The sequence below is a fragment of the Acanthopagrus latus genome, chromosome 23 (genome assembly GCF_904848185.1).
Source record: "Acanthopagrus latus isolate v.2019 chromosome 23, fAcaLat1.1, whole genome shotgun sequence".
Lineage (NCBI taxonomy): Eukaryota > Metazoa > Chordata > Actinopteri > Spariformes > Sparidae > Acanthopagrus > Acanthopagrus latus.
The window spans coordinates 1661486-1681485 of record NC_051061.1 but is presented as its reverse complement, the minus strand read 5'-3'; the positions used below and the strand labels follow the sequence as shown (position 1 = coordinate 1681485).

Genomic DNA, 20000 nt, shown 5'->3' with positions numbered 1-20000 from the left:
CTCACCTAGGAGACTCCAAGTTCTTGTCATGGATATTTTTTTTTTTTAAATGGGACCTTGCAAAATCCTACAGCTTTTTTATTTTCAAGATATGAATTTATGAAGTTTGGCCCTCAGAGTTAAATTTCAGCATTTTAGAGATTCCTTGTATGTGTATTGCCTCACCAGCAGCTAATTTTTTGCTGGATTGCATTGACATTTGTTATGAAAACACACTGTTGGGGTTATTTTGACTGTAGATTTACCAAAAAAGGATGATATTAACTTCCATGTGTGGAGTTGTTGCCATATAGAAAATTAAAGATGTTAGACTATTCCTTCATCATTTATGATTCTTTGAATTTAGCACATTTTTTTGTTTTCTTCACTGGCTGTAATGTTACATTCAAATTACATTTAATTAGTGGAAATGTAATAATGTATTTCATCATTAAGCAGTTTGAAGTGATAGTGAGATCCTGAAGCCCTGCTTGCTTGGAGATTCCTAGAGGCGGAAGCTGTCACAAGACAGCCTATGGAGCCTTATTTATGATTTGTTTATTTTTATGTTTATTGAGTTTGTTGATTTCAGAAATTAGCTCAGAATTAGCTGGAATTTTCAGCTTGTATGCAGCACCCAAAAAAGAAAGAAAGAAAGAAAGAAAGAAAGAAAGAAAGAAAGAAAGAAAGAAAGAAAGAAAGAAAGAAAGAAAGAAAGAAAGAAAGAAAGAAAGAAAGAAAGAAAGAAAATGGCAAAGAAATGATTTTTTTGAAAATTACAGATTCTTTAATATGGTAAAATAAAATTAGTTCCTGAATACCATAAACATTCAGCAGCAACTGTGTGAATTAATACATGTTTTCAGTTCAATTGGGGGTCTCTTGGCTCTTAGCTTGAAAAAATATGCAGTTGGTGAGGCTGTGAATACATCTATAAGGAACCTTTAATGTTGAAATTCTGCTGTGAGCTTGCATGGAATGACCCATAATCAAATTAAAAATCCCTGCCCAGTCTCCAGTTTCACACCTCACAAACTATACCCAGTGCACACATCACTACATTTAATAGTAGTAAGTTTGGAGGAGTGAGACAAACTCAAAGCTGAAATTGGTTATTGGTTCTTGGATGTTGGGAACGTAGTAACTCTGTAACTGCAGTAAGAAGAGGCTGTTTAAAAGTAGCATCAGAAAACAACTGCTGTAACGTGCTGAGAGAGCGGAAGAGGATCTGAGGGGAGGTTTGTGTCCGGTGTGTGTGCCTCTGTGTGTGTGATGAGGTGATGACTGAGCTTGCCACCCAGGCTCCAGGAGAGCCATCTTCAGACCAGAGGAGAGGAGAGGGCGATGAAGATGAGGAGGAGGAGTGTGTTTACATGTTTAGATATCCCAGAGGCTCTCCAGAGGTTAACAGGTCAGCGAGCCACCCGGAAAGCCCCTCTACATTCCTCACTGTAGCCCTCCGTGTGTGTGTGTGTGTGTGTGTGTGTGTGTGTGTGTGTGTGTGTGTGTGTGTGTGTGTGTGTGTGTGTGCGCGCGCGTGTGTGTGTGGGTCAACCAGAGGCCATGCAGCCATGTGACTGTGAGGCCTGACTGCTTTGAAATGCGTGAAGCTCTCCGTATGTTGTGTTGTGTCAAATGTTTTTTTTTTTTAATCCATGAGGAGAAAGACCTCTCTCCTGCCTCAACTATGTGCAGGACTGCAGTGCAAATACCTGCACAAACATTTGACCTACTTGATACATATCACTGTTCTGCTAAACCTGTGTACCGTGGTGTGTCACCTTTCAAGCAATTTCAGCATTTTTTTTGAACACGGGCCATGTTTTACGTGCAGACAATACATCAAACTGATATCAGCCCCTCAGTACTCAACAACGCGCTCAGCTCCAAGTCCACACTCTCATGTGCTTTGAACTGCTAGCTGCACAGCTTAATGAGCTAACAAGCTAATAGCAGCCACAGTTGGCGGCAGTTAGCACTTACTCTGGTGGTGTGCTGTCCTCTATTTGTTTGGGATATAAATTCAACAGGTAAGCTAATTCTCACATATTGTATATTCAAACATTCTCATAACCTTGACCTCTATGTCCAAGTGTTCTTCATGTTTATGAATATCTAACACAGCTTTCAGTATGGAAAATGCTGGATGCTGCAGCAAATCTCTGCAATCTGTGAATAAATATCAAATCAATTTTTGGCCACTGCAAAGAGTACAAAACGATCACGTCTGCAGTGGATTTACAGAAGAATCTTTAATCGAGGTAGTTCATAGTAGAAAAAGACAGACAAGAACATGATTGGAAGTGTTTCTAGGCTGCAGGACTAATAAAACTTAGTCTGCTCTCGTTTATCAACAACAGACTTCATTATATAAAAAACACAGTTCACAGTAGAGGTCGACCTTCAACCTGAAAACATTACACTGATGTAGAGATTTACTCAGGAATGATGTTTGCCATAAGGAGCCTCAGCTAACTGGCTTAACTTGGTAATGTATTTAATTAGAAAAGGTCAGTCATAAGGAGGAGTGGAACTGTTCACATAATAGTAATGTTATCAGGATTCAAGGCAGTATCAAAATTAGACATCCCTATGGGAAATACCCCTTCACATACACACGTCCCCCATAATCTATAATTAATAACATGAAATGATTCCAATAATTTATTGTATGACACAGGCAGTAAATATCATTTCCCCATTGTATCCACTCAGCTGAGAGACACGTGTCTCACAGGCATATTTTCAGTAGTTTAATCATGTCCCCCCTGCTCACACACACACACACACACACACACACACACACACACACACACACACACACACACACACACACACACACACACACACACACACACACATCCAAAATGGACCCCTGAGTCTATTTAACACGTTCGACACATAATCCTGTACATCAGGTGTTTGTTTTTGAGCTCTTCGTCTGAAAATGTTACCCTGTAGTCACATAGTGCAAAGGCCAGAGCTGCATGGGGAAACACACAGAGAACAACACCTTAAACAACGAAAGATAAAACAAAAAGAGGTTTTAAAACTGGAGCAAAAAGAGCTACAAGCAGATAAGACAACAGTGTGTTTTTGCCCTGAAAGGCTCCCTGTATTCCGTATCATAAGGCTCATTTAGTTAGACTGGGCTCAGACTGGTATGAGGGTAAAGAATGGACCACAGTTTGACATACTGAGTATATCACATCATACATTTAAAGTTATTATATGTTAATCTTCAGGCCAACAGTGATTCAACTGGTATCAATCACAAAGGCTGTTAGTGGCACTGATCTGTCCCGTACTGATATAAATCTGTCACAGGCTTTGATTTTACCTTGAAAATAAAGGGAAACATTCTGAATTATTCACCCCAGATAACCCAATAACAGTAATTCCCTGGAAATGAATAACGATGGCCAAGTGCATCCCATCATCACAATGTGTGACAGGTAAACTTCAGGCGATCAGCAGGTTTTGTCCAGGAACAATTCCCTCAATGTTTCAGATAAATGATGTGGGTGGTTTCATTGCTGTTACTTCTATGACTTTTCTCCAGTTTTGCCTTTGTATCAGCAGCCATCACAAAACATATGTCGTGTTTTTGCTCACGTCTGTTGCCTCATAGTGTCCCCCTTATTACTCAGACATCCACGCAGTTCTTCCCGTCAAAATGTCAACTACGTTCGTTAAATGTGTGGCATTCGGCTGTGGTGCTTTCGATGTCCTAATAGGTCACTGTAGTTCATATATTTGAAGGAAAGCACTTTTTTTTTTTCTATCAAAAACAAGTGACCGAAGAAGAAGAAACGTTTGATTAGGGTTGGACAGTTTTCCTGGATCAGATCATCTCTCTGCCTACAACTGACTGAATGCAGACTGGAGTTTAAGAGGAATTCTGGGACGTGTAGTCCAAAGCAATGGAAGAAGGCTAATGAATGCAAGGACAATTTCCTTTAAGATTTAGTACGTAAGCAATGCTTTAAATATTGAATCATTGAGTAGGACAGTGTTTTCCATTGGCAGGCACAAACAACAATCACGTCGCTTGCTCTGACGACGTCTCCGAGTTCGGGGACGCACCCGGAGACGTGGACGCGGAGGAATGGTCGGTGTCCTCCAGCTCCTTGTTGAAGTCGGTACCGGAGGAGGAGGAGGAGGAGGAGGAAGAGCGCGTTGTAGCGGACGCTCCCTCCCTCTCGCGCTTCTTCTGCTTCATGCGTCTGTTCTGGAACCAGATCTTCACCTGCGTCTCGTTGAGCTCGAGCGTGGCGGCGATCTCCACGCGCCGCGCACGCGTCAGGTACTTGCTGAAGTGGAACTCCTTCTCCAGCTCCGTCAGCTGCCGCGTGCTGAAGTTGGTGCGAATGGCGTTGTTGTGTGCGCCTGCGAGGCCGAAGTCTGACACTTTGACTGGATGGGAAAAGGAGAGAGAGAAGCTGTTATAAATGTGTTCGGAACTTATTATTATAATTTATATGATTTTAAAAAAATAAAATAAATGAAGCTTGGTCCTCTGCTCTGAAGGCCCCATGTTTAATTCCGTTTCATATGTGTTGCATCATTTAGTCTTCCTGTTTTTTTAATGATTAATAGGTGTTCATGTTATGGAGGTCACTTGATCAGCGCGATTCATACAAACTGAACACGAGGTAGAGCTACATGTTGTAGCGCAAAACAACACGTTTAGTATCAGCTCAGAGAAGGAGAATACAGATAAAGGGTTGGAACAGGCTGGTGAGAGGATAGAGAGATGGGGAGGCAGGGCTTTGGGTTGAGGGAGGGTTTGGAGGTGGGGGGCTTGAAAGATAACAGAGCAGGACAGACATCCCAGGGTGAAATAACCCGTCTGTTATATCCATTAAGAGAGAGAGAGAGAGAGAGAGAGAGAGAGAGAGAGAGAGAGAGAGAGAGAGAGAGAGAGAGAAAACAAGAGCCGTCTGAGGCCACAGTGGGTCCAGACCAGACGTGCTATCAGTCTCCAGATATGGCTGCACAATGACTGCATACACTGAATAAGTCCTGAAATCACATGAACGCAGTCTGCTATTTTTTGTTTTTGTTTTTTTTGTTGTTATTTTTTTTTTTTACAAAATGCAAATCCTAATGATAAAATTACAATCATTATTTTTTTTTTTATCCGACAGCAAAATGTCCTGCCAAAGAATAATGCACAAACCAACATCACTTGCAAAACATCATATATGCTCGTATTTTGATTGGAAATGTCCCTGTTCAGTTGTTTCAAACGGTCACAATGATCCTCTGTTCTCTCCACTGGAGTGCAGCCGCCGGTGTGCAGGCCCACATCATTTAAAAATAATTCAAAACAGAAAGAAAAAAAAAAGAGCAGAGTGAGCCTAAGCTGAAATTGTATGTTCTTAATAATACTGAAGCTAAAGTGCGTCACATTTAATACGGAGGCATCACTTAACAACGGTTTCGTCATCACAGCAAATGTTTTATTGCTGTTAAAATATCGGTAGAATTCATTCATGGCTGATCATAAATCAGCTCTCCTTTTTAAATCTGAGATGTCCCCATGTTGGACAAAAACACATCCAGGACACAATTTAAAAGACTTTTGTTGTCCTCTCTGTCGGTTTGCAGTGAAACGAGTGATGAAGACAGGTGAAACAAGAAGGAAAGGAGTCTACAATTAACATCCGAAAGGCCTGACATCTGTGCGCAGAGGATTGAAAGCGAGGCCTGCGGGGGGACAAGAAACCCTTTTCTCCATAGCTCCATATTCATTTGGTGACTGATCAGACAAAGCGTCTCCATCAAAACTGTGGTCCATCTTATTTTTTTCTTACTGTCTTCTATAGCCTTTCGTTTCATATGGGGCAGTCTTTACATAGACTATTTATCCTATGTGTTTTGTGTAATATTTCTCATGACAGTCACTGTGATGACTGCAGAAGAGGCCTGTGGAAACCTTCCATCTCACTGTAATCTCAGCGTGTGACCAGCAGCAGGCCTGGCTTCTTTAATAATGCCTTAAATCCAACTTTAACAGGCCAGTTATCGCCCTCTCTTACCTGTTTTAGGCAGGTTCCTCTTAACCTTCATCCAGTCGAAGGTCTGCCCCTGCCCGGCCTGCTGGCCCTCCTCATCCCCCCTCTCTCGGTCCTGGGACACCGGTAGCTCCCCGTACCCTCCCCCGTGTGGAAGGCTCAGGTAGGCCGCTGCGTCCAGACCCCCGCCGAGCTGCTGCGGGTACTGTGACCCGGCCAAGGCGCCCTGAGGCCCGCAGTAGGCCCCGGCCAAGGCCCCGTAGCTGGGGCCGATGGTGGGGGCCGAGCTGGGGAAGGGTGATTGATGATAGTAGGTGGAGGCCACAGGCTCTTCCATGAAATACTGGGAGTGAACGGTGTTGGGAGGGCCCGTCGCAGCACCATAATCCGAATTTCTGGCGCACGCCTGACCCGCATAGGCCCCGCTGCTGCTGCTGCTGCTGCTCCCGTTATTATAAGGGGACAATGTTCCGTTTTGTAAGCTCTGGGTTTGGTGGAGGTGTGGATGATGATGGTAGCTGCTGTGCGTCTGCTGATGCTGTTGCTGCTCATGATGATGAGGATGGTGATGGTGCTGCTGATGGTGCTGACTCGCCCCTGTGGTTCCGTGCACTGCTTCACCCCCAGTGGCCCCGTACAGCCGCCCATCCCCGATGTAACTGCTGCTGTCGCTTCTCGTCCCGTTGACGGGAGCTGGAGAGCTGCTCGGTCCCGCGTGGAAGGAGCCGGCGGTGACCGGGAACCCCTGATGCTGCTCCAGAGGATGGGGGTGGTGGTGCGGATGATGGTGGTGGACATGGTATCCAGATTTAGGCGCAGAATAAGCGCCGGTCCCCGGTCGGTTACAAATTGAGTATTCCACAAACGAGTTCATGTTGTCCATGCAGACCGGAGGCACGATGAGGCCGAGAGCGAATTCAAATCAGCAAGAAACAGGAGCCCGCAGATGATTTCACCAGGACGCAGATGTTGAAAACATCAAAAGTCAAACAATTCCATTGAAAAAAATAAAAAGGAAAAGAAAAAGAAACCTTAACCCTTAAATTAACGATCTCCAAATAAAATAAAGTATTTTCTAAAAATAAATAAATAAAAGGATTAACCAGAAGTACTGGATTTGTTCAGCAAAATGGGAAAAAAAAAAAAAAAGCCAGCGGTGGCGGAGAAAAGTCGAGTCTGCAAATACAAAATCCCGAAACACACACGAATAATGTGCTCTGCTCTGTGTGTGTGTGTGTGTGTGTTTGTGTGTTTGTGCGCGTAGACGGAGGGCCCGACGCTGTCAGTGGATCATCTTAACCTGACTTTCTCAAACGCTCATCAGTGACGGAGGAAAACACCGCGAGATCAGAAAAAGAGTCGAGTCACCTCATCACCCCCACACAGGTTACACTCCGTCCTCCCGCACTCTCTGGGACATCTCCATTTCTCTGCTTTCTCCCGTTTTCCGTGTCTCTCTCCCCCTCTCTCTCTCTCTCTCTCTCTCTTTTCCGTGTCACTTCTTTTCTTACCTCTGCCGTGGGTCACGTGGTTGTCGTCACGTCGCCTGGTGACCGGGGGCCAGAAGTTTGTCAGCCGGTTACACAGGCGGGCGACCCAGTGTGTGTGTGTGTGTGTGTGTGTGTGTGTGTGTGTGTGTGTGTGTGTGTGTACATGTAGAGAGAGGGGGGAGCAAGCACGTTCGGTTCAGAAGAGGAGTTTGCGCGCGCGCGCGACTGCGCTGACGCACGCGCCTCATCCATCACTCGCCGTGACATTAGCGCGACAAAGAGACTTCAATCAAACCGGCCCATCAATCTGATATGAGCTCGGATCTGTCAGGGCAAAGAGAGAGGCAGAGAAGAAAGAGGAGCTGTGAGGCGGCCTGCTGCCTCCACACCTCCTCTCTGAGAAACACTCCGAACCAAACCTCCACAACACGGCTGCGGTGCCTCTAGTGCCTCTGCTCTAACTGCGCTACTGCTGCGCGCTGGAAGTCAAGCTTGTTCCCCAAACATGTCTGCAGATGCCGTGGCTCCACTTCACTGTGCTGCTGGCAGGAATACAGTGGAACAGAGTCTGCTAACCCTCGTGTTTTCCGCTCACAACGTGCCAGTTGGTATTGTCGCCTTGCTGCTTCATGGCATCCTGGTTGGAAGGAGTGACTTGTAATTTTGAACTGATGGTATGTTTGAGTGAATGTCACACTGCTCCTGTCCAGGCCTCCCAGCTGCATGGCTTACACCCTTCCGTCGTTTTTTGAAAATAGCGCAAATGAAGACAAGTTTGCTCATCGAGACAAGGAAAGTTAAACGTTAACATGGAATGAGTCAAAGGATCCGCCTTTGAAAGCATGCAGAGGTGCCAATGTTTATTATTTTTTTTAATCTATTTTATTTATTTATTTATTTATTTTTGCCTTGGAAGGCCAAAACTGAAGTTTAGCAGCCCGAACCAAGCACCTATTGTACTGCGTTGTTAAGATCTGTTTCATTTTCGTCTGAAGAAAAACAAATCGAAAAATAATAAGGATAACCTGTCCTTCTTTATTTTTTCCCCCAGTTGCCTCCCCTCCTTAGGACTCGAACTTCCCATAAGTGCCTGACTTCTGCACAGTGTCACTCTGCCCACAATGCTTACATTTTAAACACATAATTTGTGTCCTATGGATTGGACTAAAGCTCTCACCTCATGAGACTAACACAGACAAGCATATACATATTTTTACAATTATTACATTTTTTTGCTTTGCTAGAAATATTGTGTTCATACGAGCTTGATGAGCTGGAGTCCAACCTCTCTGAGCTCAATCTGACCCCAATCATAAGTAACATCACTCTGTGGGATTTCATTTTTAGCAAAACAGATATGTTCTGGTTTATATTTATCTTATATAACTTAAAAAAACATGACACATTTTATTATTTTTTTGTATTCATAGTGATTAATGTTCATTTCTGTATTTTGTCACCTTCACAAATGTGTCCATTGTCCACAATGAAGAGTTACTATAGTAATGTTTAATGTACAGGATTTTAATGAGGTGAGAAGAAAAGAAAAATAGTAATTAACAAAAAATAATAAAAACAATTAGGTTGATTTTATCATTATTGTGATAATTAGATTATCCATACACACAGCTGTGTTGTCTGTGGTGCTCCAAATGTCAACAAAACACAGTATTAAAAGATTAGACAATTCCGGTTTATTACAACCTTGATGTGGTTTCCATGACCTTGGACATAATTGATATCAGTTATGATAATATCTAATTCACCAAAGGAAGTGCATAAATCTCATTAGGGAACACTGTGATCACAGAATCGTCGAGGCACATAGTTGCTGTATATTCAGCAGTGGTCTAGTCTCAAAAGAAGGACCTGATCACCACTTCCACCACCAAGTCCTCATCGCATGGGAGAACTGAGCCAGGACATCAGGTAAAATGACAAGACGAGGCGATGTAGACTGTTCACAGTTTCAACAGCTCACCTTCGTTTTCTTGATGTTGCTGGGTTTGTTAACATTGCATTACCATTAGATACAGCAAAAACCTTCAAAATAAAAACTGAGCTGTAAACTAGAATTATCCTTTCACAGGACAATCTCAGTATACTTTGCTCTCAGGATAGACATGTTGTTCACACTTGGAGCTCAGCCAGGTGTTGACTGCTCCATGTGTCTCCACCTTTTCTGTGGATGGATTAAAAAAAGAAAAAAAAAACAAACTTCAGACCAACACTGCTGCTGCTGTTTGAGAGAAATGATTTATTAACTCTGACTGTAAATCTGCTGCGAACATCTTGTTGCTGCAGTGGGTCTAATGCTGCGCTGAGTGCCAGCTGTTAATCTGTCAGCATGGGTGATGGACTGACTCACTGACCTCCATCCACCACTGACATCGTGTCTACATGGGATTGTGGAGTGTCATGTTTTCTCCATGTTTAAGAATGCTTTACTGTATGTTCTGTTCCTTCAGGCCTGTTAACTCACACTGATCTTCACTCTAAAGGTTATTGATTTGACTGTATCTCGTCTTTGCACATTTTCCTTACAGGACAGAGGAAATCTTTTAATGGATCAAAGGGTTTCTATTGATCAGAGAGCCCGATCGTGCAGACTTTTGGGAATCAGTTTACTTTTCAACAATTGGATTTGGGAGCCATAGATTTCTGATGGCTGGATGTGCGTGTGGAGTGCACGTGTGAGAGTGTGTGTGTTTGCTAATTGAATGAGTGAGCTGATCTGTTACAGAAATGAGGTTAAGGCAGACAGGAGGCCTTCTGGTGGGCCGAAACAGCAGGACAGGAAGCAAGGATATCTCTGACGACAACACAATGTGCTGTCTAACAAAGGCATGTGCACAGACTTCTTACATTGAGTTTTTGTTAAATACTTTGTTTTTTTTTTATCTTTAAACTGCTCCAATATGAATGTACTTTTATAAAGAAAAAAACAAAAAAAACCAAAAACATGTTTCTCTCTCCTTATACTGTTTACAGAGGAAACACGAACATCTCTTTCTGTCTGTATCAAATATTTGTTAATGAAGTGTCAGTTTCATAGTTTGGAGAGATTCTCGTTACTGATTAACTCCACTCATCCCTCCCTATCTGAACTGCCTCCAATGGACCCGTCATCCATTTCTCCCCTCCAGAGCCTCTGTGAAGGGGCCTGACAGCAGACGCACCGCCGTCCCGCCACCAGGATGAAATCAGGACGAGTGGCGTGGGCGTGCGACAAGGAGGGAGGTTAATGATCAGTGAGGGGCTGAAAGGAGAGAGAGAGCGAGCGAGTGGGCAGGAAGTCTGCAGGAACACGCCGGGACAAGACGAAGATTAAATGACGCCCACACTGCTGTCTGGGTGGTGAAGAGACTACAGGAGAGCGAGGAACAGAGAGAGAGAGAGAGAGGTCAAATGGTCACAGCTCCAAAATGTGTACTGTAAAAATGACTGTCCTACATTCCTCAGTTGTTGTTTTTTTCATAATACTTTGTGTATTTATTCAGGAACTTGTGATCTGTGCATGGGTACCTTGCCTGGATAATGGCATCCCACTGGTAAATAGCATTCTGTTATGTTCATTTTGCCTTCCTTAAGATCAGACTACACAAATCAATTAGGTAATGGTAGAAGATTTGCAATTGCCAATTAATCTGTCGGTTATTGTCCTCAATTAATCAAAAAAAAAAAAAAGGCAGAGGAAAGAGGAATATTAAGATTATAATTTCTTGAAGCTCAAGATGTCACCAAAGTGCTTTTCCCCAGTAAACAGGCACTTAACAACACTTAATTTTGGCCGAGTACAGTGGCTGGTGTGTTCTGCACCTGCATGATAGGAGGTGTACCTCTCCATACCACCAAGTTGCATTTGTCTGTATTGGTCATTCATAAGGGGGAAACTGGAAAACTCTAAAACACATTTTCGACTCTACTATTATTAATCATGTGCAACTTAAAGTTGCGGATGGCACTGTTGAAGAGGTTGAGGTGTAAAATGAGGAGAGACTAAGCTAATTGGTGAAATCGTGGATACTACAGTGATGGCCTCAAGGGGCTAACCTTTCTTTTCTATTTTTCTTCTCATGCCGTGATTCGCTTAGCTGAACAACAAATCATGCTCAATCAACCAAACAGTCGCCAACAAGGTCTGACTAGTGCCGGTGGTGAGGGACACACTGCAACCACTAGGCCTCAGGCTCACGGGGCTCACCAACAGCCCTGACATCACCTGCGACCGACGGCCAGCCTGGTGAGGTAGGGCCCCTTTAAATCATGCTCAAATGGTCCGAACCTTTTAAAGACTTTGTGTAAAAAAGCTAAAATTAATCGTGTAAATCTGTGGCGCTGACTGCACTGACTCCCAGTTGACCCACAATGCACTTGATCACCAAATCAGCAGGCCTACATGTGACTCGACATAGCAGCATCACAAGCACCTTTCACACAGCCTGTTCAAGATGGCAGTGTTTCACCTTTATTCCACCCAAGGATCCAGGTGATGAGGGTGCTTGGTGTGTTGGAGCAGAAAGCCGTTGCTGGTGACGCTGTTTTTACGCTGAAGTGAAGAACTTGCTGAACAAGAAAACCAACAGCAGAAATCCCTCGTTTTTATTTTTTTTCTGTTGGTGTCCCTCCAGATTCCAGGGCATCAAGCTGCTTCTTGAAAGGCTGACCTTTATATTTTCTGTGGGGTCTTGACCTCCAGACCAGCTCAGCCTGGTTTCTGTCTTGTCTCAGGTCAGCAGTGGAATTTAAGTATCAGCTACACCTCAGCCTATCTGTTGCTGTTCCGGACTGTTTGATCTGCATATTTGGGATGCCCATCCAGGATGTACCACAGTCCTGGACCAGGGGTTGCTCAGGAGTGTGGGCGGAAAGCAGAGAAAAAGTATTTCAACTTCATCATCACTTCATAGAAACACAACAATCTGACTGGACAAGTAGTTCTCATCTCTTCATTTTCTCTGTCCGTCTCCCCCAACAGTCCCATCAGACAGGGTAAATGACTCCAGAACCAGGAAGTTATGCTGCAGTATTCCTGGAAAAGTGTAGGGGTGTGTGTGTGTGTGTGTGTGTGTGTGTGTGTGTGTGTGTGTGTGTGTTTGTGTGTATGAGATATGACAGGCTTTTTGGAAATGGTGAAAGATGATATGGCAGAGAAAGTGAAAGAGAGGAGTTGTGCATCCAGACAGCTGACGTCGTACATTAGCTCTGAAACTTGAACCACTGATGCAGACATATAACAGCATTTATTAACCGTTATTAATAACATTCACACACACACACACACACACCACTGAAGGAGAAAGAAAGAGGGAGAAGGAGAAAATGTGAGCACGGGCTTAACTTCTTTCTATTTCTGTTGTGGAATTTTTGATACTGTCAACTCAAATTAGTGAATCTAAAGATGAAAGTAAGTCAGAGTGGTCTTACATATCGATCCACATTTTTGTAGACATTTAACCCGTTGTAAGACAGGATGTGATGACAAGTTTATTTGATTCAGCTTCACTGGAATCACAAGTTAATTTATTTAATTTTGCCTTGTTTTTGTTTGTGACTGACAATATTTTCTACTTTGTACTGTATTCAATCTCTACTCTTATCTTTTGGTTGGGATTCATACAAGTTTTTTGTGGGAGGGCATCATCCAACTGGACCTGTGAGAACTACAGCTCTGTTCAGGATAAATGTACACTGGATGTAAAGCAAAGCTACACCCAGTATGAGGAGGGTTTTACTGTTAGAGCCTTTACCATTTGTTTTGTGAGAGCTCGCTTTGCTTATACACCTGATGTAACAGACTGGTTACAGTGGCTTATACATTTCAGTCAATGTGGTACAAAGCCTGTGACACAAATGTGAACAATCAGTGGTTTGCAGAAATGTTAACATCCAAAATTGTATCCTAGTGCCTAGGCTGCCAGAACAGTAGGCTCCACATGGCAAATTGTTGGCTATTAGTGTGCAAATGCTCATTCCATGTACATTTATTTGTAACGTAACTACGGTATTTCTATCAATGTATCTTGTGACCAACATGGTAAAATATAACACGATTATCACTGACATACTTCTACAGGATTGTAAAATCCTTTGGCTCAGTATTATAAAGTGCTGTGCAGTGTTTAAGCGTTTGATAAGCCTCTCAGTACATTCATGTGTTACTCCAACTGGACTTCCTGGATCAGATTACATTGTCTCACTGGTACCTGTAGCAACATGGTTCCACCAGTACAGTCCTAGCATTGTTTTAATGCAGGCCTGTTTTCGGAAGTGCTGGAAATCGACCTCTCCACATCCGTATCCTACTACCCATAAGCCTTTGTGTTTTGAGCTTATTTATGTTGAGTTTGTTGGGACAGCAGTCCAGTCAGTTCTGTTGGCACATACTACGCAGAAACACCCCAGTCAACATAAAATATTGGCACTTTGTACAACCCACAGACATGTTCATATGTTCATTTGTACATGTCATAGGATGCATTCCAAATTGACATTTCCACAAAATGTATCACATCAAGTTCAAATGACATATTTATGACCAGACTGTCATATCAGGAGGTGCAGGGGAATATGGTGGCGTTGCAGCAGAAATGGCTGCCAAGCCAGTGACTGCAGCTCAGGAATGCATCTCAACACATGCAAGAGCAAAACCACCGCATATCTTTATGGAGAAGTTGGGAGAATTTCCAGTTGTTTGTGGTGACCAAAACAAGGTGACAAACACAAGTGGTTTTGTGCCTAAATCTAACCAGATTAACACAGCATTGTCAGAAAATTGGACGCAAAGATACGATAAGGTTGTAACATAAAGAAATGTAGAGTTTGAGTTAGGGGCAGCTGTAGCTCAGGGGGTAGAATGGGTCATCTAGTGATCGGAAGGCTGAGCTGAGCTGCATGTGGAAGTGTCCTTGAGCAAGATACTGAACCCCAAATTGCTCCTGATGTGGAGTTGGCACTTTGCATGGCAGCCTCTGTCTCTATTGTGTAAATTAGAGTTCTATGCCTCTAGATAACCCATAGATATTTTTTTAAATTCATTTTTTCCATTGATTTAAATAAATAATCAAATGTTGAAATTAAATTAAACCACTGAAGCATCGGAGCTAAGCTTAGCCACATAAATGTATGTGTATGAGCCTCATTGCTAGCTGAGCAGTTCAGCAGGTATTTAGATGGACCTTTTCTCATTTTGACTTTTTTCGTAATTTCCATACACTCTTTTAAGGCAGCCATTGCAAGAACAGCAGTTGTCACTGCTTTGACGAATAATTGGTTTATTTGTTTTTTTTGTTAAATAAACATAAAATGTTCAAATTGCTGTCAAAGGCTGGAGGTCAAAGCAGCTCTGTAATACCTGGGTGTACACAGGCTGATGATATGAGAGAGCAGTGGAGTGCAGAGGAGACAAATCTGGAGCTGGAGGGGATTTTCCTGCTGGCTCGCTGCTATCAGCTGTCTCTGATAACACGCTGTCAGCTCGGACGCTCTTATCTACACAACACATTTACACCCCGGCTACGGCAGAGGAGAGGGGCCACGAAGGACAGCGACCGCCTCCAGCCAATACTCCCTCATGTTCACTCATGGAGCGATGGCTATTTCAGAGAAATAGAGAAATATTCTGTGAACAGAAGTTACTTGTTCAGTACTTCTTTAATGTACAGGTGTTAACCATCTTCCCAACCAAGAGCTTGAATAATGTGTCTGGTATAATTTTCTTCTTGTCTACAGATCTCATGAAAAGTTCCAAAGCAGTTATGAATAAACCTCATTTAAAACGCATTGTGATCATCAGTGAGTCACATTGTTGCACTGGGTGTCATGTTCCTCCATTACACAAACTCTGTAGTTTATATTGACTCAGTCCCACACACACGTCCTGCTTCCCTAAATACTCACTAGAACCGCAATTGTTGATTAATCTGCTGCTGAAAATAGTCCCCAAGAAGTGCTCTATTTCCTTCTGTCTGAGAAACTTTTTATTAAAATCTGTTGTAAGAAATGACAGAACCTTTTGAAAAAAAGGAAAAAGCATGACAGTATATCCTCTTCACTCTGTCCTATATGAATATTGAGCGTGGAGCTGAGAACCACAGACAGGATAAAAAAAAATTCAAAAAGTTTTGAGTATTGGGTCCTAAATGAGATTTGATGACAGTATGATAAATATAGAAGAATGTCAACCTTATTCTTCATCAGGTATTGATTTTTAACTTGTGAAAGTATACACTGAAACTACTTTCTTTTGGTATTGACTTTTTATTTCAAGTGAAAAGTATTTCCCATTCACTTCAACACATGTGGAGTTCCTTGGAGCTGACATCCAGTGGTGGATATAAAGAACTGCAGCTCAAGGCACATTGGTTTCAAGCCCTGGTAATGCCTGGTTCTTAACTAAAAACCAGTGGGCTTGGTCTGATTCTAGACACATGGCTCGGGCCTCTTTGCCACTTGCGGCCACCAGCAGAGGAGCAAAGCACTGCCTAGATGAAATACTTTTTAACATGAATTTTTATTATTTGTGTTTTTATGCTCTTATTTGTTAAATGTAACATACACATTAGTGTTAATATGCAAGAAAACGTGTTCCAGTGGTTTCACCTCATCCATTCAGTAGAAAACATCTGGAAATGTAGTTTCTTATTTGACTATCAAAATTTGAATAACTAAAATGACAATTTTAATGAAATATGAAAGTGCAATTATGTAAATGAAAAGTTTAAAACAGAATGATACTTTTCCTATAAATACATGACTAACTGACTGCATGTGAATACTGAAATATTAACGTGTCAAATACAGCAACTTACAGGTCAAAGGCTGATGCTCTACCCCTCTATTGTCAGTTTTGAACAAGCAGGGCTCTGCAGTCAATCAGCCAATCAGACATATGCAATGTCCAGTTAGGTTTGCTTACATATTCAGACTTTTGTGATTATTACAGATTGTTATCAAATTTGCCAGATGGTCACAATTTGGTCAGGTTTGGCAGAAAAACCTGTGTATGACCCAGCCAACCGCTCCATCCACACCCTGACATGGACTTTTCTCATTCTTTCAACCAGTGCACCAAAGGGACGCAACCAGAAATGACTTACACTGTGTTCCGCCTGTCATTCCTAAACCTGGATGCACATTTTGATATTTGGTAGACAAACAGTGTCATACTTACAAGTGTAGGGCCACTGCAGGTTTCTGTGTTTGACGCACTGCGAGTGATGTGGAATTGATCCCCACAGTGAAACTTCTGTGATTGTCTTTGCCACATTTAAGTTTTCTCAGTAGTTACCTTAGAACCACGGCTGCTGTTTAGAGGTCTGAGCTGACCACTCAGCATTCTATGTGCTGGCTGTTAATTGGTGCAGTTGGATTGACTGACAATTGTCTGTGTTGGTCCCTTGGTAAATACCAGTAAATCCTGTGGAATGGCTCTTTATTGACCTATTAGAGAGAGCCAACAGGGGGGACTTTGGTGCATCAACACACACATGCACAGAGTGATTTGTGTTTGCTGTGTATCCTCCAAGGCTCCTTCCTGACAACTCAATATACAGTAGTGTGCAAGAGAGAGAAGGCTGAAAACACACACACACACACACACACCGAAGCTGTGTATTGATGGGGTCCTCAGAGGCTGAAGCATTGATCATCTGCCTCCCTCTCACCTAAAGAACGGTGGTAACTTGGCTAAGTGGATGCTAATAAACACACTATTCACACACGTACAATAAACAGAGGCATGGACATAGCCACTCTCTTCATGTTTGTGTCTCTCTCTCTCACACACACACACACACAGCATGTAAGGGGTGAACCATGGTTGACTGTTTATGCAGCCCTGCCCTGGTCTTCAGTATACTCTCTTTAAACCTGATCTCTCTCACAGAAGGCGGCCATTTTGGCTCAGTTCAGGTCTGAACACACATGAATCAAATTACACTAAGATAATGTAGAGGAAGAATTTAGAGAATTTATCCACAGAAGAAGTGTAGAGCAACATTTTTCAGCAAAATGGGAGGGTTTGTCTGTGACAAACAGTCAGATCTGCATTAAATAGTCACCTGTATCCATGGACTGCGTATTATAGGCTATGTGTCTGTTTATCTCTGACAAGCATCTTCGGTGACCCACTTACAAAGTAACAGCTCATCAGCTCACACCTGGCAGTCGGCGTTTTGACAGGCATCTTGCGATCGGGCTCACTTCACCACTTTATAGATGCAAATACAAATGTACATTACTGGGACAAACGGACAGAGTGTTCTGAACACAAAAAAGAAAGAATGTAATTCAAAACATTTGCAGAATTGATGATAAAGAGCCAGATATTGATGAAAATCTCAGAGAAAGGGTTTCACAAAATGTATAACGTGTAGTCTAACTCAACAACTCACAAAATTGAGTGTGGGGAATTTCTCTGCCTCCTCATCTCCACATAATTACCACATTTGTGTTGCTAATCTGTGACATAATCTCACAATGACTCCTAAATAATGAACATTTTCTTATTTCATCATTTCTGTTCTTCCATGTGACATTCAATAAGGGGAAAGTATTACTCTGGTGCTATCTCATGTTGTGAATATGTAAATGTCTAATATTTGGGGACATAGGAACACTAGGTGGACACAATGGGTGTAGTTTAGTCAAGTTGCTAGTTATATATATATTTTTTTCATCAGAATTGCACATGTTCATGATATTTTATATTTTCAAAAATGATACCAGGAGATTTGGAATAGTGAACAGTAAATTGGCGGCTGTGGCTCAGGGGTAGAGTCAGTGTCTTGTTATCGGAGGGTTTCTGGTTTGACTCCCCTGGTCTGCATGTCGACGTGTCCTTGGGCAAGGTACTGAACCCCAAACTGGCAGCCACTGCCATCAGTGTATGTATGTATGAATTACTGTAAGTGGCTTTAGACAAAAGCTGCCCATGCTAAAGCACCAGCAGGTTTAACCTCTGTGCAGCTGAAATGCATTTCAAACCGCAACTTCAAGGGTTCAGTCCTCAGTCATCACTAAATACTGCTTGAATGTGAGAAACGACAACCTGCTTTGTTTTCAGGCATATTGTGATTGACTGGCCGTAGTAGCATTGCATGATAGAATTCAACAGCAGGAGACAGTGCTACTTTCTCGCATCAAGCAGGAGTATAATGCCAAAGTTATACGCTAAGAAGTACATTTTTATTTTAAATGGGAGCTACTAACAGGTAACCCATTGACATGAAGTGTCTGAAGCATGTCAGCTGCCAGAGTCTGTATGTGCGGTCTATTATGCTTGAAACTAACAGCATCATAGCGCATCAGAGCCCGCAGTGTTTATACCTGTTCCAGATGTTCACTCTCAAAGATGGGCTGAAAAGCCTTCATCACACTGCATCTACAGTCTCTTTATAAACTTTTGATTTTCTGTAGCCTTAAAGACTTAAAGAATCATTCAGATTGGGATAACCATGAGCACTTTCTCTCTCCTCTGCTGCTTTCCCAGTTTTGCATGTGGCTGTACACACAAAGTAACAGTTGAGTAAAGAATGAGTAAAGATAGCTTGAGAAAGAAGTTCAAATCCTGACATCTGCTAATTGAGACACCGTTAGATGATCTGGCAATATTTTTCAGTTTCCTGACAAATGGAGGCCAAGTTAGACTCTATGAAGGTCTGTGGTTTCCCAAGTTTATCTGTATGATGAGACAGAGCTGTGCATCCTCTATCTGAACAATATAAACACACAGCTTGCACAATTAATAAGAAACCGTAAGGGTTTATATGTTGTTAATAATGGCTTTATCGGTGGTTATTAGATATCTAAAGGTCATGCAGCAAGTATTCTCCTGAACAACTGAATGTGATGTTTGGGACAAAACCTAGATAAAATGCAGAAAGCTCGAATTGCCTTTGATCTTTTGGATATAAAATGTCATTATCCTATGATATTTTGTTTGAAAATGTCATAGAGATAATCGCAGGAACTCTTGAGTAATGGCCCAAAATGTGTCTGCTGAGGTCGCAGTGACCAAATCAGCTGAGCTTGTGCACTCACCTCAGACAGGGTGTGTGCTGATGCTTCTGGTTAAGCAACTACCGTTAATGGATTCTGTAGTCGTGGAGAGTTTTACAGTGCAACAGCTGCTCTCTTTATGATTTATTACTAATCAGTAATCAGTCTCTCATGAAAGGTTCCTTATTAGAAAATGGCGTCTTTTTGTTGTCTTCTGTAAACTATGTTGGCTGATACAGCTGCAAAGGACCTAACATGAAGTGACACTTCATTTCGTTTTTAATCCCACCACTTTGATTTGCAGGCTGCAACCTGTGTCAGCAGCAGGACTGTCTGTGCGTCTGAACGTAAAGTTTCCTCTTGACGCCCGGGATGATAAAAATCCACTGCTCACATATTTCACTACTGCTGCTGAGTGGGTTATCTATCACGCCTAAGTTATGCAATATCACATACACACACACACACACACATACACGCACAGAAATCATAACAGTGATGGTGACGGTGA

At 42.4% G+C, this 20000-nt stretch overlaps 1 protein-coding gene and 1 long non-coding RNA gene across 2 annotated transcripts in view; both read right to left on the bottom strand.

The window, feature by feature from the left end:
- Positions 1–4021: 4021 nt before the first annotated feature.
- hoxb1a (homeobox B1a) lies at positions 4022–6882 on the bottom strand. The gene is made up of 2 exons (XM_037089301.1): positions 6024–6882; positions 4022–4395 (listed from the first exon to the last, which is right to left on the bottom strand). The coding sequence occupies exons 1-2, from the start codon at positions 6880–6882 to the stop codon at positions 4022–4024; spliced, it is 1233 nt and encodes a 410-aa protein (XP_036945196.1).
- A 12661-nt stretch (positions 6883–19543) lies between these two features.
- Positions 19544–20000, bottom strand: part of LOC119014258 — a 2399-nt gene continuing 1942 nt past the window's right edge. The window contains exon 3 of the long non-coding RNA XR_005072908.1: positions 19544–20000. This exon is cut by the window's right edge and continues 82 nt beyond it. This is a non-coding gene — a long non-coding RNA (uncharacterized LOC119014258).